The sequence below is a fragment of the Schistocerca serialis genome, chromosome 3 (genome assembly GCF_023864345.2).
Source record: "Schistocerca serialis cubense isolate TAMUIC-IGC-003099 chromosome 3, iqSchSeri2.2, whole genome shotgun sequence".
NCBI lineage: Eukaryota > Metazoa > Arthropoda > Insecta > Orthoptera > Acrididae > Schistocerca > Schistocerca serialis.
Window position 1 is genome coordinate 841,952,220 of NC_064640.1, and position 25,082 is coordinate 841,977,301.

Genomic DNA, 25,082 nt, shown 5'->3' on the forward strand with positions numbered 1-25,082 from the left:
TTCCTGTATCAGAATACCCAAGAAAAAAATTACCAGCGTTTAATCCACTTTAGAACAAGATGGTGACATTCAGATGAAACGAGAAAGAAAATTAATCCAGAACTAAATGCCTAACAAATGAAACAAATCACATTAAATTGATTGCAACTGTTACCACAACAATAAATTACAGCAGAAAGACCCATTGTGGAGTGAGTGGTTCCAGCAGACAGCTTCAGATTCCAGGCTGAGCGAAGGTTCGACAATTGGAATAAATCATGATTGTGATCATTTATTTATGTATTAGTTGCTGTTGTTTAATGTAACCTGCACCCTAGAACATACAGCTGTCCTTGTTTCACTGCTGCTCAAGCACAGCACTATGGAAGGTTTGGTGAGAGAAAGCTGACATGAGCTTAGCTGAGAACTATAACCAATGTGGGGAGAGGAGTGGCGAGCAAGAAACAAATTTTGTCTTGCTGCCAACCATGGGAACCGTACTGCATACTTTGGCTTTTTATGGGCATCTAACATGTTTGACTGCAATTTGCCTGAATCAGTTTGTACCAGGAATCGAATTGACTTTACAATTGGCCAAGTACTCAACAACAGTATAAATTTCTGCAGGAGATGCTAAAAGTCTAGACTGCGGCCAGTGGTGTACTTACGTGTTTTGTGTAGAAATGTTATCAAAGTTTACCATGAGGTGAGATGGACAAGATAGGGGGTGTATCAGCTGCGGAATCTACACAATCATTGAGTAAGTACCAGGCAGACAATATGTTTTTGTAACAAAAAATATTGTAACATTCTCATGTCAGTACAGATGTGAAATCTGCTGTGTGTTAAAAAACATTTAAAAAAATTAAAATAGAAAAAGAAAATTGCAACATATCTGCGAGAAACAGCCAAATATTTGTGAGAACGAAGATATAAGTTTCACAGCTGTCCTGTTAGGATGATGATGATTATCAAATATAGTGGTACCACAGACAGGCTACACAAAAGAGGCAGTGAAAATAAAAATTAACATAAACATTTTTTTGTTTTTTTTTATTTCTCCTTGTATTATCAAAATTTAGACGTCCAATAAATGGCATAAATTTAATGTAGGTGTAAAAGCAACTTTTTAGGCAGCTACCTTAGGTCAATAGAAGTTTGTAATCTTGACTAGTAAGAATATGTAAAAGCATAATTTTTTCTCATGAACCTTCTTAAAAAAAGGGTTGTTGTCTTATATTCAGGGTTGTCTTATACTTCAGTAAATATGGTATATACAAAAACAATTTAATATATCTAGTAACAAACCTCAGTTGTTGCTTCAATGGATGCACCATGTTTCAGGAGCAGCTCAACCACCTTTATGCGATTTTTCTTGCAAGCAATGTGGAGAGGAGTGAATCCATTGAGTGCTCTGGCATTTGGGTCAGCTTTGCGATCCAGTAGTAGCTTAGCTACTCGCACGTGACCACAGTGAGCTGCAACATGCAGGGCAGTAAGGTAGTCTACAGTCACTTCATCAACTGGTGCACGATGGTACAAGAGAATTCTTGCTGCATCAACATGGTCTCCTTGTGATGCCATGTGCAAAGGTGCCAGTCCATTCTGAAAAGTTAGTAATGTGAAGAATGTATTATCGTTATAAAAATATGTTATTTTTGTCCTTAATGTCAAGTATCCATATACAGCATACCTTGGTCTTTGAACTTATTGGTGCCCCTCGCTCTAGCATCATGTCAACTACCTGTTCATGGCCTGAACGGGCAGCACAGTGCAGTGGTGTCAGTCCATCTCGTGTTTTTGATTCAATGTTAGCACCTTTCCCCAAAAGTAAGGATACCATATTGGTCTTGCCCCATTTGGCCGCTACATGAAGTGGTGTTATGTTGTGCTGCGAATATTATTAGCATTTAGTTAAATGAGATATACATTTTCAGAGTACCTGAATCATCAAATTTACAAAATGGTAGCAGAGATATGAACAAATAAATTGTGACAAAAATGCTTGATCATCCTGACGTACCATCTCTCCATCAACCCAGTGGGTTTTTGTATTATCATTAAGTATATCTACCTCTCTTCTGTTACAGGGACACAGGGACGAAACTTTGGCATTTTGTACCTCTTGCTTGTGGGCATCTTTTTGCTTCCTGACAGCATATACTGGATTTTTTTAATATGTGACTTAGCTTCCTTTTCTGATTTGAACATAGTTTCATTTTTAATGACAATATACTAACACAACTTTTAAATACATAACAGACTGAAATGAGCTTTTCCCAGTAACTTATCCACATGTTGGCTTCATGTTACACACCAAATTTCCTTTTTCAATAAATAACTGTCAACATGACACTTTTATCAGTCTGATAAATCACAAATCTACATTCATATCTGTATTTCACAAGCCACAGTTCGGAATGTTGCACAGAGACACAGCACACTGAATCATTTCACCCTCTGTGCCATTCACAGGTGGTGAGTGGGAAGATTGTCATTACCCCTGTCTGAAACTTCGTGGCAGATTAAAACTGTGTGCCGGACCGAGACTCGAACTCGGGACCTTTGCCTTTCGTGGGCAAGTACTCTAGACACAACTCGGCAAACAGCAGTACTGGTGGAATTAAAGCTGAGGACAGGTCGTGAGTCATGCTTGGGTAGCTCAGTTGGTAGAGCACTTGCTCACGAAAGCAAAGGTCTCGAGTTCAAGTCTCGGTCCAACACACAGTTTTAATCTGCCAGGAAGTTTCATATCAGCGCACACTCCGCTGCAGAGTGAAAATCTCATTCTCATTACCCCTGTCTGTTTCTCTAATTTTGCCTTCATAGTCATAACACAAAAGTTTGATAAAGTTACATGTTTCTTGCCTAACAAAGTGCCTTTCTTGCAATGTCTTCCACTGAAATTTGATGAGCCTTTCTACAACACTCCTAAGTTGACCAAAGAATCTTGAGATAAATCATGTGACTGTATTTTGTGTGGTGTCACCGCCAGACACCACACTTGCTAGGTGGTAGCCTTTAAATCGGCCGCGGTCCGTTAGTATACGTCGGACCCGCGTGTCGCCACTATCAGTGAGTGCAGACCGAGCACCGCCACACGGCAGATCTAGAGAGACTTCCTAGCTCTCACCCCAGTTGTACAGCAGACTTTGCTAGCGATGGTTCACTGACAATTTACGCTCTCATTTGCCGAGACGATAGTTAGCATAGCCTTCAGCTACGTCATTTGCTACGACTTAGCAAGGCGCCATTACCAGTTACTATCGATGCTGTAAAACATGTACCGTCAAGAGCGATGTTCACCAATTATGGATTAAAGTTAAGTATTCCAACATATACGTACTATTTTTGCTAGTCTCATATCCCTGACCTGTTCCAGACCTCACGCCAGCCTGCGTGAGCTTAAACGCGTGCCCTTCGGCCTCCCGTACTTGTGGATTGGCTGTCTTGCCAGTCCACAAAATTTTGCATGTTTTCTATAAATAACTTGGTAAGCACCTCAGACTGACAAAGAGTACTCAACTAATGATTTTGTAAATTATCACATTTCTGGGAGAACTAAGTTTAATGAAAACCCCATCAGGTCCACTGGCCTGGCTCTGTTGCCTTCTTCATTTGTCTTTCAGCTTCATGCTCATTTATTTCTATATGCACCATTTCCTTCTCATGTGTTTGAATATAAGAAGTAGGAACTGTGTTGTGATATTCAGTGAAAAAATTTTGAAAGACAGAATTTAATATCTAATCTTCAGTTTATCATCTCACATTTTACTGTCATCATTATCAATAATCATCTGGACAGATAACTTTGACTGATTGATGAAAATTACTTACAGATTTTTGACAATAGATAAGTATATGTGTGGAAGGAAGAAATTTCAGATGTTGAACTACTGACTAGGCTGTGGCTCCAGCTAGCAACAAGCATCACAGTTTTTGGTAAACAATTAAGATGTTTTTTTATTTGGGAGTAAAAGACACAACTCGGCAAACACCAGAAGCATTGAGTCATCAACAGGCACACACAAAAAAAAGAATAAAGCTTTGCTAGCTTTTGGAAGAAATCCTTTGACACTATCATATGCACACAAACACCTGCACACCCACATTAGAGGTGCACACAGTGAGTGAATGAGCGTGTGTGTGTGTGTGTGTGTGTGTGTGTGTGTGTGTGTGTGTGTGTGTGTGTGTGTTTTACATTGTCAAAGGATTTATTTTCATAACTAGTTGCCTCCAACTAGTATCTCGTGATCTGGGTATTTATGCCCTACTGACCAAAGACTTTCTTTGAATGACTCAAGAACTGTGATATCAAAATTGGTTGGCCAGTAAAAACATCCAACAATTAACCTGGTTTCTTTTAGACCTGTTGTACTTGACCAGATCACTCCACTGTTACAAAGCTTCAACCTCAATAGACACAATATTTTTGTCAGCAGCAATGAACACTCCCCCTCCTATGGTCTCTTATCTGTCTTTTTTATATACATTCCGACATTCCACCACGACTCACTAAATGTCTCGGAGCTTTCCACTTTGGGTTGCAGCCAGCTCTTGGTCCCGAGAATAATTTGCTTGCAAGAACTTTCCTGAAGGGCAGTAAATTCAGGAACTTTGTTATGAATACTTTGACAATTTACTGAGAAAATTTTGACAGTCAAAGGTTCTTTACTCTCAACATGGTCTGACTTCCCTTGCTGCATATCAACTGGTGAGTGTTCATAAGTGTACTTCAAACTACCGCCTAGCCTGAAAGGCCCTCATGTGCATTCCATGAGTACTCTGCTACCCAAGTACCTGCTTCCTTTGTGTACTGCACCCCTGACCTGTCAAGGGGTGTCCTACAAATTCCCAACTAATAATGCAGGTGCCTTCTCAATAAAGGTAGTAAGACAGATATTATAATTACCAACCAGTCTTTCTGCTTACCTCCTTCTCAAAGCTACTAGAAAAGTATATGTATGCAAGAACAGTAGCACATCTATACCAAAATGAGGTACCTAGTCCCAGTTAGGATTTTAGATGGGTTTCTCCACAGAATGTGCGATGTTTCAATTCATGAATTTGATTATACAGAATTTATGTGAGAAAATGCTGCTAACTGGTATTTTCTGTAACTTGTAAAGTGCATCTGATTGTGTAGTTTATAGAGTTCTTCTAAAGAAGTGAAATGCTCACTTGAGGTGGTATGGTATCCGAGATCTTGTCAGTGACTGGTTTCTTCCTAACTATATGAACGCACGTCACATTCAGAAACCCACATAGTCTGCACAATAAAACAGCATTTTCAGAATAGTGAATAATCAGTAGAAATATACTGCAGGTATTGCTATTGGATCAACTCTTGTTCTTTTTGTATCCAAGAGGTTCTCTGCAAATGGATTGCCACTGAACTCAGATAAGATACATTACACACAGTTCAATTCTGAATCAGGCCAGACAACAGTATCAGAAATAATACATGTCGGAAAATCAATAACTAAAACAGGGTACTCTAAATTCTTTGATGTTTATATTTAGAAGAACCTGAACTGGAAGTCAGATGCTGCAGACTTTAAACATCTGCGCTTTGTAGCTTCCAGACACACTTACAGTCAAATGATGTCTAACAGTAAATATCTGATACTCCTAACAGGCCAGAAGCAGCTTTTTATTACTAGGGATTTAATATACACTCCTGGAAATGGAAAAAAGAACACATTGACACCGGTGTGTCAGACCCACCATACTTGCTCCGGACACTGCGAGAGGGCTGTACAAGCAATGATCACACGCACGGCACAGCGGACACACCAGGAACCGCGGTGTTGGCCGTCGAATGGCGCTAGTTGCGCAGCATTTGTGCACCGCCGCCGTCAGTGTCAGCCAGTTTGCCGTGGCATACGGAGCTCCATCGCAGTCTTTAACACTGGTAGCATGCCGCGACAGCGTGGACGTGAACCGTATGTGCAGTTGACGGACTTTGAGCGAGGGCGTATAGTGGGCATGCGGGAGGCCGGGTGGACGTACCGCCGAATTGCTCAACACGTGGGGCGTGAGGTCTCCACAGTACATCGATGTTGTCGCCAGTGGTCGGCGGAAGGTGCACGTGCCTGTCGACCTGGGACCGGACCGCAGCGACGCACGGATGCACGCCAAGACCGTAGGATCCTACGCAGTGCCGTAGGGGACCGCACCGCCACTTCCCAGCAAATTAGGGACACTGTTGCTCCTGGGGTATCGGCGAGGACCATTCGCAACCGTCTCCATGAAGCTGGGCTACGGTCCCGCACACCGTTAGGCCGTCTTCCGCTCACGCCCCAACATCGTGCAGCCCGCCTCCAGTGGTGTCGCGACAGGCGTAAATGGAGGGACGAATGGAGACGTGTCGTCTTCAGCGATGAGAGTCGCTTCTGCCTTGGTGCCAATGATGGTCGTATGCGTGTTTGGCGCCGTGCAAGTGAGCGCCACAATCAGGACTGCATACGACCGAGGCACACAGGGCCAACACCCGGCATCATGGTGTGGGGAGCGATCTCCTACACTGGCCGTACACCACTGGTGATCGTCGAGGGGACACTGAATAGTGCACGGTACATCCAAACCGTCATCGAACCCATCGTTCTACCATTCCTAGACCGGCAAGGGAACTTGCTGTTCCAACAGGGCAATGCACTTCCGCATGTATCCCGTGCCACCCAACGTGCTCTAGAAGGTGTAAGTCAACTACCCTGGCCAGCAAGATCTCCGGATCTGTCCCCCATTGAGCATGTTTGGGACTGGATGAAGCGTCGTCTCACACGGTCTGCACGTCCAGCACGAACGCTGGTCCAACTGAGGCGCCAGGTGGAAATGGCATGGCAAGCCGTTCCACAGGACTACATCCAGCATCTCTACGATCGTCTCCTTGGGAGAATAGCAGCCTGCATTGCTGCGAAAGGTGGATATACACTGTACTAGTGCCGACATTGTGCATGCTCTGTTGCCTGTGTCTATGTGCCTGTGGTTCTGTCAGTGTGATCATGTGATGTATCTGACCCCAGGAATGTGTCAATAAAGTTTCCCCTTCCTGGGACAATGAATTCACGGTGTTCTTATTTCAATTTCCAGGAGTGTATCTCTGCCTCAGATATAACAATTCACGACCACAACAGTGTGGCAAGCCACCAATGAGAATTTAAATTACTTAGCATCTAAGAAGTTGCACTGTTTTTATCAGCTGTAGCATGTGTTTGTAAGACCATAGGAAATAATAATAATTACTTGTGCAGACAGGTATTTACTCATAGAAATGAAATGTGTAGCATGTCATACATAATTTCAAACTAATACTTTCATTAAATACTAACCTTAGCAGAGTAATTAACATCAGCACCTCTACTGAGAAGAAGATTTGCTATATTTTCATTTCCATAGTGAGCTGCAATATGGAGAGGAGTGAATCCACTCTTTGAGGTCACATCTGGATTATGATCATTCTGTAAAATAAGAAAGGTTTTGTGGAATTAAATGGATGCAATAAAGGGTAGAGGAAGCTTAATTTATTGCTTCTCAGGAGCAAGATTAATACAGAAAAGCATTTCCATTCTCTTCTCAATGTGATCAGGTAAAAACTTTTCATTAGGACAACATTAAAGCATGTAAGTATCACAATTTAAAATAAGTTATGAGTCTTACGTGCTTATTCAACACCCTGTTTCCAACTTTTGCAACTAAAGTACTACAATATCATGCGCACTTTGAAATTTTCTCATCTACTATCAGTGTGGTCTTATATCTTTTTAACATAATTATAGGCATTATTTCTCTTTATTGATGAGACAGATACTTTATCTGTGCTATCATCTGAAGAGCGAGGTTCCAAAGCAAGGTTGGTACCTCTCAACACAACCACAAGAAACGATAGTCACTGTAAGCTGCATCAAGTAATGAGACACACCAGTGTAGCCATAACCATAAATTTTTTGCTACACTGCCATATACTCTTATCTACTTACAGCCAAGCACAGGACTACTCTGCACAGTTTTCAATCATTGACTAAGATGACAGCATCATCTTCTAGTAGGCCAGCAATGTAATGAATGTCACAGGTAGAACTAAAAGTAACAATTATTGTTAAATGTACTCTGGTGGAGACACCTGTATTTTGTCTGTATCTAGTGACATTTCAGTGTTCAGAGACTGTTGTAAATATTCATGACATTCCTGTGGAAATTGACTGTAAAAAGTTGTGTAAATATTCTTATCTACATTGTAATAAATAACTAATATTTTATGTGTTATAGAATCCACTCAGTCTTCTCCCAGAGTAAACCAAAGAACCCACCATCATACCAGGGACTGTGTTTTCATCTGGTACAAAATTATCATCACTTGTACTGTTCATGCACATTAGTTTCAACTACAACTTGCAACAAAGCCTTCTGCAGACCAATGCAGTTACACAGCTTTTGCTGTAAGCATTAAGTGACTGTTAAATGTGATGAGATATAAACTGCATGTCACACATGAACATTATGTATGTCCCAGTATATAAACGTGCTCTAAAAATTGTTAACTGCTACTACACTTAACTTATAAGAGAAATAATTATGCAAATGATTTGACCTTCATCAGGTTTGACATAAACATTCATTAATTTTAATATAATTGTGTATCTGTGGAAATGGCATTATTGTAGATAAAGCAACAGAATATAATGACAGAGAATTTTGTTCTTACATCTTTGTGTTATCAAAGAACCAATTCAATTGTCAATAAAGCTTGCACATTTGCAATCTTTGGTTGTGAATATTCTTGTTAAAGTCACCATTCCATTAGCAAAATATTACCAGTTTTTCATGTACCAGTGAATGGAGTTTTTAAAATTTCATCCATTCTCCAGGTACAAATATATTGTTTGTCATGTTCAAGACTAAATGATGGTTCATACAGGGTGTTTCAAAAATGACCGGCAATAAAAACTAAACGAGCAGCGATAGAAATACACCGTTTGTTGCAATATGCTTGGGACAACAGTACATTTTCAGGCGGACAAACTTTCGAAATTACAGTAGTTACAATTTTCAACAACAGATGGCGCTGCAAGTGATGTGAAAGATATAGAAGACAACGCAGTCTGTGGGTGCGCCATTCTGTACGTCGTCTTTCTGCTGTAAGCGTGTGCTGTTCACAACGTGCAAGTGTGCTGTAGACAACATGGTTTATTCCTTAGAACAGAGGATTTTTCTGGTGTTGGAATTCCACCGCCTAGAACACAGTGTTGTTGCAACAAGACGAAGTTTTCAACGGAGGTTTAATGTAACCAAAGGACCGAAAAGCGATAGAATAAAGGATCTGTTTGAAAAATTTCAACGGACTGGGAACGTGATGGATGAACGTGCTGGAAAGGTAGGGCGACCGCGTATGGCAACCACAGAGGGCAACGCGCAGCTAGGGCAGCAGGTGATCCCACAGCGGCCTCGGGTTTCCGTTCGCCGTGTTGCAGCTGCGGTCCAAATGACGCCAACGTCCACGTATCGTCTCATGCGCCAGAGTTTACACATCTATCCATACAAAATTCAAACACGGCAACCCCTCAGCGCCGCTACCATTGCTGCACGAGAGACATTTGCTAACGATATAGTGCACAGGACTGATGACGGCGATATGCATGTGGGCAGCATTTGATTTACTGACGAAGCTTATTTTTACCTGGATGGCTTCGTCAATAAACAGAACTGGCGCATATGGGGAACCGAAAAGCCCCATGTTGCAATCCCATCGTCCCTGCATCCTCAAAAAGTACTGGTCTGGGCCGCCATTTCTTCCGAAGGAATCATTGGCCCATTTTTCAGATCCGAAACGATTACTGCATCATGCTATCTGGACATTCTTCGTGAATTTGTGGCAGTACAAACTGCCTTAGATGACACTGCGAACACCTCGTGGTTTATGCAAGACGGTGCCCGGCCACATCGCACGGCCGACATCTTTAATTTGCTGAATGAATATTTCGATGATCATGTGATTGCTTTGGGCTATCCGAAACATACAGGAGGCGGCGTGGATTGGCCTCCCTATTCACCAGACATGAACCCCTGTGACTTCTTTCTGTGGGGACACTTGAAAGACCAGGTGTACCACCAGAATCCAGAAACAATTGAACAGCTGAAGCAGTACATCTCATCTGCATGTGAAGCCATTCCGCCAGACACGTTGTCAAAGGTTTCGGGTAATTTCATTCAGAGACTACGCCATATTATTGCTACACGTGGTGGATATGTGGAAAATATCGTACTATAGAGTTTCCCAGACCGCAGCGCCATCTGTTGTTGAAAATTGTAACTACTGTAATTTCGAAAGTTTTTCTGCCTCAAAATGTACTGTTGTCCCAAGTATATTGCAACAAAGGGTGTATTTCTATCGCTGCTCGTTTAGTTTTTATTGCCGTTTCAAATATACCGGTCATTTTTTAAACACCCTGTATAAACAAATCCATGTAGCATGCTACATGAATACTGTGTCAATAACTAATTCTTTGATCCACTATGTTGAGGTGTTGTGAATGGGATACATGCCCCTGTCCTATGCAAATGGAGCATATACCTTTATATGGATGTGTTTAACCTCTTTACAATTATATAATGATGATACTGTTGTGATAACTTTGCATGGATGACATTTGTCAATGTTTTTCATTCAATGAAGATTCTTGTACTAGGATATTTTTGCTGGTGAAGTAATGTACCTTCAGACTGTATAAAAACTGGTATTCTGCTGTGTGAGTCATTGAGCCTAGATTTTAGCAGTCTAATATATTTCCATCATGACTGGGCTTCTGAACTACATGTTCCAAATAACTTTCAGAGGCAGCATTTAGTATTGTTTCACAGGGTGCCTTGTTATTTTCACCACTTAAAAAACAACAATTATTCAACTGAGAGGAAGATGATTGACGTCTCCCCTAATTATGACAGTGTGATAAGGGAACATATGTGTAATACTGAGCAACTGTACTCCAAGCTGTCTTGGACACAACTTCCTTAACAGGATGTATCATGACCAATCACCTGAATGTTTTGACCAATCTGTTTATGATATTGCGGAACAAGCAGATGCCCTGCACTGTACTCATTCATTGATTGATTTATTTTCAACAAGATTTTATAGTTGAAAAAATAGTGGTATTTTGTTAATCAAACCAAAGAAATTTTGACAGCAACAATATGCTTCACCACAGATTAAAATTTCTTCTCTCTAACAACTCCTCCTATATAATATATGTGATCTGGGCGTAAGTAATCAAGTACATATTTACAAAAAAAGTCAGGAACATATCACACCTATAACTATAATAAATAATTTCTTTACTGCATTAGAGAGCTAATATTTAGTGGCACTATCTTTTTGTTGACTCCCTAGCTGCATACCACTGAAATATGTGTGCTTTCAGACGCCTTTTGTGGGTGATTGAGTTTTTTTTATAAGGTAATATCAGTATGTTCTAACTCCGTCCAAACAGGCCTTCGAAGTCCCAATGGTATCGATCAGCCGCCATGTCATCCTCAGCCCACAGGCATCACTGGATGCGGATATGGTGGGGCATGTGGTCAGCACATTGCTCTCCTGGCAATATCTCAGTTTACGAGACTGGAGCCGCTGCTTCTCAATCAAGTAGCTTCTCAGTTTGCCTAACAAGGGCTGAGTGTACCCCGCTTGCCAACAGCGTTCGGCAGACCGGATGGTCACCCATCCAAGAGCTAGCCCAGCCCGACAGTGCTTAACTTTGGTGATCTGATGGGAACGGTGTTACTACTGTGGCAAGGCTGTTGGCAGTCATGTTCTGCATTACTTAATTTTTATACTAAAGTTTAGAATAAGAATTCAGTAAGAAACTGCATAACACAGTAGTAAAAACTTACCTGCTGCACCACTATACCAACATACAACATTCTAATGACATACAAGCTGCAAACATAAGTCACATGTCCATTTCAAAAGTAATGACAACAAATATGTCTCCTACCTGTCAATCACCATAGCATTATTGTAAGATGATATAGGAAAGTGACAGACGTACATACACTCCTGGAAATTGAAATAAGAACACCGTGAATTCATTGTCCCAGGAAGGGGAAACTTTATTGACACATTCCTGGGGTCAGATACATCACATGATCACACTGACAGAACCACAGGCACATAGACACAGGCAACAGAGCATGCACAATGTCGGCACTAGTACAGTGTATATCCACCTTTCGCAGCAATGCAGGCTGCTATTCTCCCATGGAGACGATCGTAGAGATGCTGGATGTAGTCCTGTGGAACGGCTTGCCATGCCATTTCCACCTGGCGCCTCAGTTGGACCAGCGTTCGTGCTGGACGTGCAGACCGCGTGAGACGACGCTTCATCCAGTCCCAAACATGCTCAATGGGGGACAGATCCGGAGATCTTGCTGGCCAGGGTAGTTGACTTACACCTTCTAGAGCACGTTGGGTGGCACGGGATACATGCGGACGTGCATTGTCCTGTTGGAACAGCAAGTTCCCTTGCCGGTCTAGGAATGGTAGAACGATGGGTTCGATGACGGTTTGGATGTACCGTGCACTATTCAGTGTCCCCTCGATGATCACCAGTGGTGTACGGCCAGTGTAGGAGATCGCTCCCCACACCATGATGCCGGGTGTTGGCCCTGTGTGCCTCGGTCGTATGCAGTCCTGATTGTGGCGCTCACCTGCACGGCGCCAAACACGCATACGACCATCATTGGCACCAAGGCAGAAGCGACTCTCATCGCTGAAGACGACACGTCTCCATTCGTCCCTCCATTCACGACTGTCGCGACACCACTGGAGGCGGGCTGCACGATGTTGGGGCGTGAGCGGAAGACGGCCTATCGGTGTGCAGGACCGTAGCCCAGCTTCATGGAGACGGTTGCGAATAGTCCTCGCCGATACCCCAGGAGCAACAGTGTCCCTAATTTGCTGGGAAGTGGCGGTGCGGTCCCCTACGGCACTGCGTAGGATCCTACGGTCTTGGCGTGCATCTGTGCGTCGCTGCGGTCCGGTCCCAGGTCGACGGGCACGTGCACCTTCCGCCGACCACTGGCGACAACATCGATGTACTGTGGAGACCTCACGCCCCACGTGTTGAGCAATTCGGCGGTACGTCCACCCGGCCTCCCGCATGCCCACTATACGCCCTCGCTCAAAGTCCGTCAACTGCACATACGGCTCACGTCCACGCTGTCGCGGCATGCTACCAGTGTTAAAGACTGTGATGGAGCTCCGTATGCCACGGCAAACTGGCTGACACTGATGGCGGCGGTGCACAAAAGCTGCGCAGCTAGCGCCATTCGACGGCCAACACCACATTTCCTGGTGTGTCCACTGTGCCGTGCGTGTGATCATTGCTTGTACAGCCCTCTCGCAGTGTCCGGAGCAAGTATGGTGGGTCTGACACACCAGTGTCAATGTGTTCTTTTTTCCATTTCCAGGAGTGTATATATGTGAGGTTCTTAAATGAAGTCACATTCCTCTAATTTCCTGAACAGCAAAAGCTGTACAATAGGTTACTGCTTCAAAGTTTATTTAAGAATTTGACATATTAGTTGTCAATTATTCAGGGAGAAACTTAAAAGTGGTGGGTGCATAGTTGCTTTGGTGATCATGGTCCAGCTGACATTACCTATATGGAGAGCTGAAATAAGTTTTACTAGTAAAAAAAGCTACTCTTGCCTTAAAACTGTTTTTACGGTTTATAATTTGAGTTTCTCTACTATACACCACCATCAGGTGTGTTGCATACTAATTGTGCACTTTTACTTTGCCCCTCTGCAATCGGTGGAAGTCACCTGACTTTGTGCCACTCGGGAATGTTTACAGTTGCTGCCAATGTTAACTATATAAAAGTATTGTGTGCCATAACAATAAGCATCCATTGTGAATATAGTTCGTGGTCTTACGGGTAGTAATCGTTAAAATCAACAGTGTAGGGAAAGATAGATTGCTACTTACTGTAAAGATGACATGTTAAGATGCAGACAGACACAATTAAAAGACACTTACATATAATATTTCAGCCACAGCTTTCATCAGAAAAAGAAAGAGAGACACACACCATTCATTCACACAATCAAGCACACCTCACACAAACATGATTGCCAACTCCAGCAGCTTGGAGCAGAATACAACTATCATGTGGAATGGAAGCAGCAATCTGGAGGGGGTGGGGAAAAGGAAGGGATAGCAGTGTATGGGTGGGGGGAGAGAGAAGTGCTGTCTGATGCAGTATGCATGGACGAGAATGCCAACAGGCACAGCATCAGGTTTTTGTGGGACAGGGAGGTGGCAAAAATGGAGCAAAAAAGGAGAGGCATGAAGAAAGATGGGTTGGTGCATGGGCAGAGGGCAGTAAACAAAGAGGGTGGGGGACGAGAGGTGATAGGACAGAGAGGGTGGAAACATTGGGTAGAGGGTGTGGGGACAGTATGTTTTGTAGGTTGAGTCCAGGATAATTATGGGAGTGGAGACTGTGTTGTAAGGATAACTCCTATCTGTGCAGTTCAGAAAAGCTGATGGTGGAGGAGAGACGCCAGATGGCTAGTGAAGCAGCAATTGAAATCAAGCATTTTACGTTCAGCTGCATGTTGTGCCACAAAGTGGTCTGTTTTCCTCTTGACCACAGTTTGGCAGTGTCTGTTCATCCTGGTGGACAGCTGGTTGGTAGTCATACCAATAGAAAAAGCTGTGCAATGATTGCAGCAGAGTTGGTAAATGACATGACTGCTTTCACAAGTGGCCCGGCTCCTGATGGAGTAGTATAAACTTATGACAGGACTGGAATAGGACGAACTGGCTGGGTGGATTGGGCAGGTCTTGCCCCTGGGTCTTCCACAGGGATATGACCTTTGTGGCATGGGTTTGGGATTGGGATTGGGAGTGGCATAGGGATGGACTAGGAAGTTGTGGAGGTTGGTTGGTTGATGGAAAACTGTTTAAGGAGGGATGGGAAGGACCTTGGGTAGGATGTCCTTCATCTCAGGGAATTATGATAGGTAACGAAAGCCATGGTGAAGGATGTGGTTGTTTGTTCCATTCCAGGTTGGTACTGAGTGATTAAGTGGGCACTCCTTTGTGGCTGACTCTTGGGGGTAGTGGGAGGATTGGGGATGTGAGGAGAATTAGTACAGGAGATCTGGTCATGAACTAGGTCTGGGGGTCAGTGCCTGTCTGTGAAGACCTTGGTGATACTGTCAACATAATGAGCAAGGGAGTTATTATCACTGCAAATATATCATGCCTGGCTGGCTGTGCAGTATGGGAGGGATTTTTTGGTGTAAAAGGGATGACAGTTGTTTAAACACAGGCACAGTCAGTGGTTGATGCGTTTAATGTGGATAAAAGTGTTAATGGAGCCATAAGAGAAGAGGAGGTCAATATTTAGGAATGTGAGATGCTGGGTTGAGGAGGACCAGGTGGAGCAGATGGGAGGGAAGCTGTTGAGGATGTGAAGGAATGAATATGGGGTGTCTTGGCCCTGAATCCAATTCATGAATATATTGTCAATGAACCTGAAACAGACTAGAGCTCTGACGCTTGGGTTGTTAGAAAGGCCTCCTCTTGAAGACCTCTTCAGCAGACTGGCACAGGAGGGTGCCATGGCTGTGCCACAGATTTGTTTGCACACCTTCCCTTCAAAGGAGAGGTAGTTGTGGGTTAGGATAATGTTAGTGAGTTGTATGAGGAATGAGGTAGTAGATTTGGAGTCTGAAGGACATTGGAAAAGGTAGTGTTCAATAGCAGTAAGAACATGGGCATGAGGGAAATTGGTGTATAGGGAGGTGGTATGAACAGTGATGAGTAGGGATCCAGGAGATAAAGGGGTGGAGATGGTGGAGACTTGGTGAAGGAAGCGGTTGGTATCTTTGTTGGAGGCTAGATTACGAGCAATTCGTTGGAGGTGTTGGTCAATGAGGGCCAAAATTCTTTCAGTGGAGGCACAATAACCAGCCACAACAGGGGGTCTAGGATTGTTGGGTTTTTGGATTTTGGGAAGCACATAGAAGGTGGGTGGGTGGGCTGTCATTGGGATGTGGAGGGAAATGGATTCAGGGGAGAGGCTGTAGGAAGGGCTTAAGGCCTTAAGCACGGATTGGAGGTTGTGTCAGACTTCTGGCCTGAGATCATCTGGAAGAGTTTACATGTGGAGGAGTCATATAATATGCAGAGGTCTTCTGCCAGATAGTCACTGTGGTCCCTGGTGAAACCTTTGTCTGACTGTATGATGATTAGGTCATGATTTGTTATGAGGTTGTGTATGGCTATTCTTTCTTCTGCTTAAAGGTTGGTATTCTGAGGAAGGGACCCGAGGAAGGATGGTGAGGCTAAATTGGAGGTAAGGAATTTCTGGAAGGTGACCAGCAGATGGCTAGTTTGGAGGGCAGAGGATCATGGCTGGAAAGTGGTATGAACTGGGAGAGGCAGGTTGGCATTTGTTGGGGGATTGGCAGCAAAGAAGTGTTCCATTGCAGGGATCAGGAGAAGGAGAGTAGGTGTTTGCCAAGTCCAGCATGGCTAAATTTGAGTGTAGGACTAAAAAGTGAGGCCTTTGGATAGGACTGAAACTTCCATGGACCAGAGGATTTTGGCAAAAAGGTTAACAACAGTGTTAGAAGAATGTTTTGGCTCTGGATTTGGTGGAGTGTTGGTAGGACTTTTGGGGGATATGGCAAGATGAAAAGGTTGGATAGGTTAGGTTTAGATGCTGTGGGAGGAGGACAAGGAGGAACATTGTGGGTAGGATAGGGGTTGGAAACTGGTGTCCTGAGGTGGCAGTGGGAGGTCAGCAGGTTCAATTACTTATTGAGATGACGTCTGGAATGCTCCGCAGGGGGCCTAATTACCTCTCATCATGGACTGAAATGAGGGACATCCTACCGGAGATCCTTCCCATCCCTCCTAAAGTGGTGCTGCATCAACCACTCAGCTTCCACAACATCCTTGTACACCTCTACATCACTCCTAATCTCATCCCCCTTGCCACAATGATCATATCACTTGAAGACTCAGGTGCAAGCCTAGCCTAATCCATCTTTCCAGAACTCCCTATTCCAGACATGGCATAGGCTTATCCTATCGCTACCTGTGAAAACAGCCATGTCATTTACCAACTGTGCTGCAATCATTGCACTGCTTTCTATATTGGTACGAGTGTCAATGAGCTGTCCATCACGATGAACAGCCACCACGAAACTGTGGCCAATAGCAAAGTAGATCACCCTGTGGCACAATATGCTGCTGAACATAAATGCTTGATTTCAATGGCTGCTTCACTGCCTGAACCATCTGGGTCCTCCCTTCCATCACCAACTTTTCTGAACTGTGCACATGGATGTTATCCTTACAACACAGTGTCTGCTTCCATAATTATCTCAGCCTCAACCTACAAAACATACTGCCCCACACCCTCCACTGAACAGTTCCCACCTTCTCTGTCCTATCACCTCCTCCCCACTCTTGTCTCCCACCCTCTTTGTTTGCCACACACTGTCAACTCACCCACCCATCTATCACCATTCTGCTCCCTTTTGCTTCATTTTCCCCACCTCCCTGCCCCGCAACAACCTGATGTTGTACCTGTTGTCATTCCAATCTCTGGACACTCTGCCAGACAGTGCTCCTTTCTCCCCCCCACCCATACAGTGCTATCCCTCCCCCTTCACCATCCCCTTGAGACTGCTGATTCCATCTCTTGCGATAATTGCATTCTGGCCAGAGCTGCCAGAGTTTGGTGGTTATGTGTGTGTGAGGTGTGCTTGGTTGTGTAAATGAATCGTGTGCGTTTCTCTTTTTTTTCTGACAAAGGCTGCAGCCAAAAGCGTAAGTGTAAGTTCCTTTTAATTGTGCCTATCTGCAACTTAATGTGTCATTTTTTCAGTAAGTAGCAATCTGTCTCTTCCTACGTTGTTGATATCCTACCTGGAGTTTCCACTGTGTGATTGTTAATGTGATTTACAGAAGAGAAGGAAGAGGGCTATACCTGGTCCTCATAGCGAGGTGTGATCAACTTTCATGTTACTTCTGTGACTCATTAACCTATTACACATCCACTCCTTTTATAACCTGTAAGCTGGCTGCTCTGGGAAAAGGAGGTGGGGCATGTCTCAGCAGCCAATGTGCTACAAGCTAATTGCAAGCTTCCCCTCCAGCATCATCTTCTCAGGGGCAAGTAAAAGTGTGTGATCCATACTGACCATTCATTTGAGAATTTTTGTCTATTAGTCTATGACTTTTTGTTGCACTGAATAAATATCTTTGAACAAAGAAATTTTTATATTTACATGATTTTTTTGGATGTATTTCCGTATCTGCTCCATTTCTGTCACTGTCTTCTAAGAAAACTTCATCAAACATATCATCACTCGCCGGCCGGAGTGGCCGAGCGGTTCTAGGAGCTACAGTCTGGAAACGTGCAACCACTATGGTCGCAGGTTTGAATCCTGCCTCGTGCATTGATGTGTGTGATGTCTTTAGGTTAGTTAGGTTTAAATAGTTCTAAGTTCTAGGCGACTGATGACCTCAGATGTTGAGTCCCATAGTGCTCAGAGCCATTTGAACAATTTTTTATCATCACTCAATTTCCTCGTGTTTTCACTTCACAAAACACTTTGTCTAATTTCTGCCAATTTCTGTATTAGAGTCTTCTATCTCCTATTTTCGCTGCACTCTGTCATACACTTTAATGTATCATCCACTTCCAATGTCCAATGTTTTTCTCATTTACTGCACTCTTTGGTCGTGTTCTTCCCTTCACTTCTACTTTTCAATTACATTAATGAGTCAAAATATAATGATCACTACTCATTGTGAGACCAAATGCTGCTGGTGCACTGCAGACACATTACACGGTAAGGAAGTGTATAAGTGTAGCAGAAAAGACTGGAAAATCATTCTAGTGACAATAAGAGTTACAAATGGGGAAATCCACTTACATAAGGTAATCTGAGAAATGGCAGACTGGCTTGGCACCTGGGAACAAGCCACTTGGAAAAATTCAAACTGGTCAGTTGCTCATTTGCTATTGTCATCAGTATCTGGGGAAAGTGGTTGAAGGATGATGTAACCACAAGGACATGGGGGATGTACAGGCAAAACCACAAGTAGGCAACAAATGTTGAATGTTCATGTCTCATAAGAAAACATGGGAGTTGGAGGATTGACCATTCTGTAAAGCTTTATAAGGAGAAATCTGTGACCGATCTGATGTCAATGTGCAATGCAGGTGCAGTCAAAAGTGTTTCCAAGCCTGCTGTTTAGTGCACATTGTTGAACATTATGATCCACACCAGGTGACCATCACAAGTTCCCATGTTGACAAGATGATAAAAGTCTATTACGATTGCAGTGGGTACAGACTCATTGAGATTGAAGCGGGGATCAATGGAAACTTGTTGCTTGGTCAGATGTATCACATTTCTTGTTACACTAGGTTGATGTTCACATCTGGATAAACCATTGTCCAGGCAAATGGCTGCTTGAAGCTGGCACCATGCCATGGACACACACTGGTGGTGGCACTATTATGGTATGAGGGACTGTCATCTGGGCTTCCACAGTACTTGTGATAGTAATCTAATGCACCATGACAGTTGTGGTCTACACGCACATTTTTGTGGACACCACCTGCATCCCTTCATGCTTGATGCCTTCACCGAGGGTGATGGCATCTTCCAGCAGGATAATTATCCATATCTCACAGCCAGGCTTTTATTGGTTGGAGGAGTGTGGTGGTGAACTCAGACTGATGTCTTGTCCACTGAATTTGCCCAATCTGAACCTGAATGAACACATCTGAGATGCTAGAGAGCTCACCTCCATGCCTGCAGGTGACCAGTCCATAATTTATGGGAATTATATGACATGTGCACACATATCTTGGCCCACATGCCTCTGAAAATCTACCAAAGACTAGCTGAAACCATGCCATACAAAACTACTGCTGTATTGTGTTCCACAGATGGACAAACATACTATTAAGGAAGAGGTATAATGTTTTGGCTCATCGGTATATTTTACTTCATTATTCATAGCTTTACTTGGTTAAAAGTATTTTCCTTTCTTTCATGCAAAAAATAAATTGTTTTTCTTTAGTTCATAATCTGCCAATAAATGCAGTTATAATCAAACAAAATTTCACAGTAAGTCATTTAGAGCACATTTATAATGGAACTAAATCAATAGATGCATAAAAAAACTTAATTGGGAAAGTTAACTCACCTGTAGCAGCAAGGCTGCTGCTTTGCAGTCATCCTTTTTGGCAGCAATGTGCAAAGCAGGCAGACGCACTTTGCCTCTTGTGTCATTTTCAAGTAATACTGCAACAACCTTGTCGTGACCCTGTTGCATGGCCACAGCCAGTGGTGTGAACCCATCCTGTACAAAATTTTATAATTTCAGTGTAACTTACATGCAGCCAAGTTCTGTCCATGAATGGAAGATTAGCTGCTTAGCTGATGACTTTTGTGTTGTATACCATTTTTATTATAACTGCAAATAGTAAAGGTGACTGCATAATCAAATTATTCAGTGACTAATATTTGAGATAACACAACAATTAGCACAAAAATGCATACAAAACATGAAAATCAAGCAGCTAATATGCTGGAAGATTAGGAAGAACCCAAAATAATCATTTTAGTTTGGGGTCAGGAGAAATAGAATAGATGGAAATGAAAAGACACCTGAATAAACTATATGCCTCAAGTTACTACATTTTACAACTGGAAAGTGTTGAAAGGAGGACAGTAGCTATTTATATGTTTCAATCAGCACTAAATTTCTCTGGAAGGACATTCATTAATTACTCTTCTAAGAAAAGTGTTTGCATATTTCATGGTTTCCACCTTACTCTGATTTTCTGATACTTCTAATTACATGACTACCCCACTGTCTCAGAGCAAACGAGTGACTTTTAACACATATAGGAACACTGTACATTTGCATATGCTGTATGAGAAATTTATATGATGAAAGCAAGAAGCTCTTTTTAGCTGCCTCTTACATCATACATAACAATGGTACCAGCTATAACTCTACTTTAGGGAAAAAATTAACAAGGGCACTGAATTATTTGCATCTTCAGATCAATGAAGAGGTTATTTGTATTGAAAGTGAGATACTATCTTGCACTTGTAATACCAAGTACATACTGTATGATGCACATTTCATAACCATGACATAGTATGTGCCATGTCCGGTAATGTTGTGTCGCGTAATGTTGCCACTCGTGTGTACCTAAATCAACCACTAGAGGCTGCCTGCAGGAAACGTGCGCATGGCAAGGTCTCTGTCGCATCATTTACCAGCAACCCATGCCTTTATATACACAAAGCAGCATTGTGTCACTCTCACGTTTTTTTAGTTTGTACTGCTTACATCAGTCGTTTTGTGTATCGCTTATGATGTGGCTTCTGTATGATTCTTTTGTCTTGTTACATGTGAAGTCATGAGAAACTTATTTTATGATGTGGCTTCTGTATGATTCTTTTGTCTTGTTACATGTGAAGTCATGAGAGACTAATTTCCATTATTATTCAGAGATTTGTGAATAAAGCCATATCTGCATTACTTTGATTGGTTTCAAAATACTTGGTTACTACATGACTGGTGATGAGTTTGGAACAGTTTCCTCATGTGCAGTCTTTAAATGTGGTTTCATCAGCTAACTTTGGCAGTGACCACTTTGTCGGCTTCCATTGACAGACAGGGTACTCTTCCACTAGTCTATCCACTAACTTTTCCTCGATATGACGATTCAGCCAAGGATTGGGAAGGTTATGAAAAAATACTCAGACAACATTTTTTGGCTTTCAGTGTGACAGACTCTAATTTGTCCAAAGTGTTATTCCTCTCATGGATTTCACCTACTGTGTAGCAGTTACTGTGTTAGCTTGCCCATTTACAAGAATTGACAGCTCTTTCTTTTGAACACATATGCAGTTTATCGTCCAATTATCATCATAAATGAATGCATGTCATAGTGGTGCGAATTGAATTCAACCAATGCTGCAAGAAACTAAGTCAGTCACACAGGGCCTGGACAACTGAACTTCATGGCCTTAGCCATAAGTGTCAATTTGTTATTGATGCCCATAATGATTCTTTTGCAGACACTATGGTGCACGACACAATTATCTGTTGAGCTCCATACAAGGAAGTGTGCCAGAAAGATTTATTCTGTGAAAAACCCCTGTTGGCTCAAGTTTTGTGACGAACACAATCTTTTGAAGTTTCTCTGACAGTGGGTAACCAAATTGAAGCGTGGGGTGATGTGGCAGTAGTGTAGCAAGATATGCCCACTAGGACAACAGACAGCTTGCACTAGCAAGCAGCAGTAAACATGGGGACCCAGTGCTGAGTAGATCAAGGCCAGCCAAAGCAGTCGTGACCACCACAGCAGTAGCGTCATTGTTCTCAGGTTCTGTCCTGTCCTTTCTGTTTTGCCCAGCTAGAAAGTTCGGCATACCCTAAGCACTGGGCTACTTGTAACGCTTGCCAGGAGAAAGGTCCGTCACATCCGCGTGTTGTTTGCCAACGGTTGCTCAGAACATGGACATGGATGTAAACTGTGTGACTCCAATGCTTTTGACTTCTCCCAAACTGTCTATCGAGTTTAGTGTTTTCACCAAGCGCTCTGGATACAGGTCAACGCAGGTGCTGCAGTGACACTACTGAATTCTCAAACTATGTGAGTTTACACTCGCCGCCATTGATACCGGTCATGTGGAAGCTGGTCAGTTATAACACACAGAACATTGCCTCTTGCAAGTCAGTGCTTCGTTCCATTACAGTTATGGTGGTTGCTGAAACCAGTGTTGAGAACTAGCTTGGGATGGACGCATTTCAGGCATTTGGATTTTCTATCCCCGAAGCAGTTTACTTTGTGTCTGATGAGGTACCTTATTCTCAATTGAAAACACTGTGTGAGGAGTTTTCTGAAGGTACAGGGAGTTATACCAGTTTTTCTGAACATTTTTTAAATCCACAGCTTGGTCTTGTTTTTGTCATGCGCGTCCTATTCCCGTCACCATGAAAGACCAAGTGGAAGTGGAATTGGAAAGACTTCAGTCTCTAGAGATGGTGTAATCTATTATGGCGAGTAATTGGTCGTCTATGCTGGTTGTAGTTCAGAAGTCGTCAGGGAAACTTTGCCTCTGTGGTGACTTCAGTACTACTGTCAATGCACAATCAATTGTGGATACTTATCCTCTCCCACATCAGGAGGAACTTTTGATGAAAATATATGGTGGCCAGTACTTTTCTAAAATTGATTTGCCTGAAGCGTATCTGCACGTCCTCATGGACGAAGAGTTTCAACGAGTTCTGGTTCCGAATACTCCTTTTTGCCTCTATCAATATTTGCACCTTTCTTTTGGTATGGCTAGCACCCTTGCTACTTTCCAACGATTTTTAGAGCAAATGATTACCGGTATGCCTGTCCCTGTTTGCATGAATTATCTGGATGATATTGTTGTCACAGGCCCCTCTATAGCTGATCACTTGAAAAATTTGCACACTTCATTTTCTGTCTTACAGTCCACAGGCTTATGATGTAACCTAGCGAAATCTCAGTTTTCTTCAACGTTCTGTGGTTTATTTGGGGTTCGAGGTCTTGCGGGATGGGGTTTACGCTCTGCCAGAGCACATCTCTGCTGTTACGTGTATGCGTCGTCTCTTGTCCACGAAGGATCTTCAGGCCTTCCTAGGGGAGATGGCCTCTACCATAATTTCCTGCCAGGGACAACTACATTGGCCCACTTGCTACATGTCTTGTTATGCAAGAATGTACCTTTTTGCTGCAGCCTGAATTGCGAACGTGCTCTTCAGATTTTGAAATCGGAACTACTCTTGGTCCCTTCTTTAGCTACGTCCTCTCTGGACCACCACATAGTTTTGGCGGCTGACGCCTCACAGCCTTGGCGCGGTCCAAGTGCACCAACATGCCGACGGCGCTGAATAACCTTTCGCTTTCGCCTCTAAATCTCTCACTCTGGCCCAGCAACGTTACTCACAGGTGGAAAAAGAGGCTCTTGCCGTGGTCTATGCTTTCCAGAAATTTCATGTTTTTTGTGTGGCTCCAAGTTTCACCTTATTACTGACCATAAATTATTGGTTTCCTTGTGTAATCCTCATACTCCCTTGCCTGTCAAAGCAGCACACCACCTATAACGCTGGGCGCTGTTCTTGTCTCGCTACAATCACGAAATCCATGTCCAAATTTGTCTAAAGATGCCAATGTGGACGTCTTGTTCCGCCTTCCTTATGGGTTCTGACCTAGACTGTGATCCTGAAAAATTGCTTTGATGCCATCTTGATACTGAAATACAGTTCACGGCTGACGGCTTCCTAATTACGAGCTCACGCACAGCAGCTGACATTGCCACTGAACTGGTTCTCCTCCATACAGTTCGGTTTTCTCAGCACGGCTGGTCAGATAAACCACCAGATCGGGCTTCGGACCACCAGTACAGCTATTTTTCCTTATGCTTCTCCGTTTCTGATGGTGTTTAGCTGGTGTCCGCGGAAGACCTCTCTCCCAGAGTAGTCATTCCCACTGCATTATACTGTGAGGTTCTATGCCTTCTTCTCCAGGGCCATTGGGGAGTTTCTGCACCACTAAACTGTTAGCTAGGAGACATGTTTTTTGGCCAGAGACTGATGGTAAAATTGTCCGTTTTGTCGCAACTTGTGAGTAGTGTAACGGCAACAGGCAACTCCAAGGGCGTCTCTGTCTCCCTGGTCCGCTCCACGCCAGCCATGGAAACACAGCCATCCCTTCACGATTTCTATTGTTTCTCGGTTGCGGAACATTTTACCAGTTCCCTTACATCCTCTGGTGTGCGTCGATGTCGGCTGTGGTCACCGTTTATACGCTGTTGAGGTCTTTCCTACTGAGGGGTTGCCTCGTACCTTACATTACGATAATGGGCCCCAGTTCATTTCTCACACTTTTCAGTTGTTTTGCTCCCGTCACGACATTCATCACGTTATGGCTCCGCCTTTCCACCCTCAATCAAATGGCAAGGCAAAATGACTACAGCGTACGTGCAAGTGCCAAATGAAAAAGTTTGTTGTG

General features: G+C 43.2%; 1 protein-coding gene across 1 annotated transcript in view; it reads right to left on the bottom strand.

The window, feature by feature from the left end:
- LOC126471256 (ankyrin-3-like) overlaps positions 1–25,082 on the bottom strand; it is a 636,759-nt gene that overhangs the window by 287,466 nt on the left and 324,211 nt on the right. Inside the window, exons 5-8 of the mRNA XM_050099375.1 lie at positions 20,225–20,380; positions 7,311–7,439; positions 1,673–1,870; positions 1,288–1,584 (exon numbers count right to left, since the gene is read on the bottom strand). Of these exons, the coding sequence (XP_049955332.1) occupies positions 1,288–1,584; positions 1,673–1,870; positions 7,311–7,439; positions 20,225–20,380 (780 nt within the window). The remainder of the gene's footprint in view (positions 1–1,287; positions 1,585–1,672; positions 1,871–7,310; positions 7,440–20,224; positions 20,381–25,082) is intronic.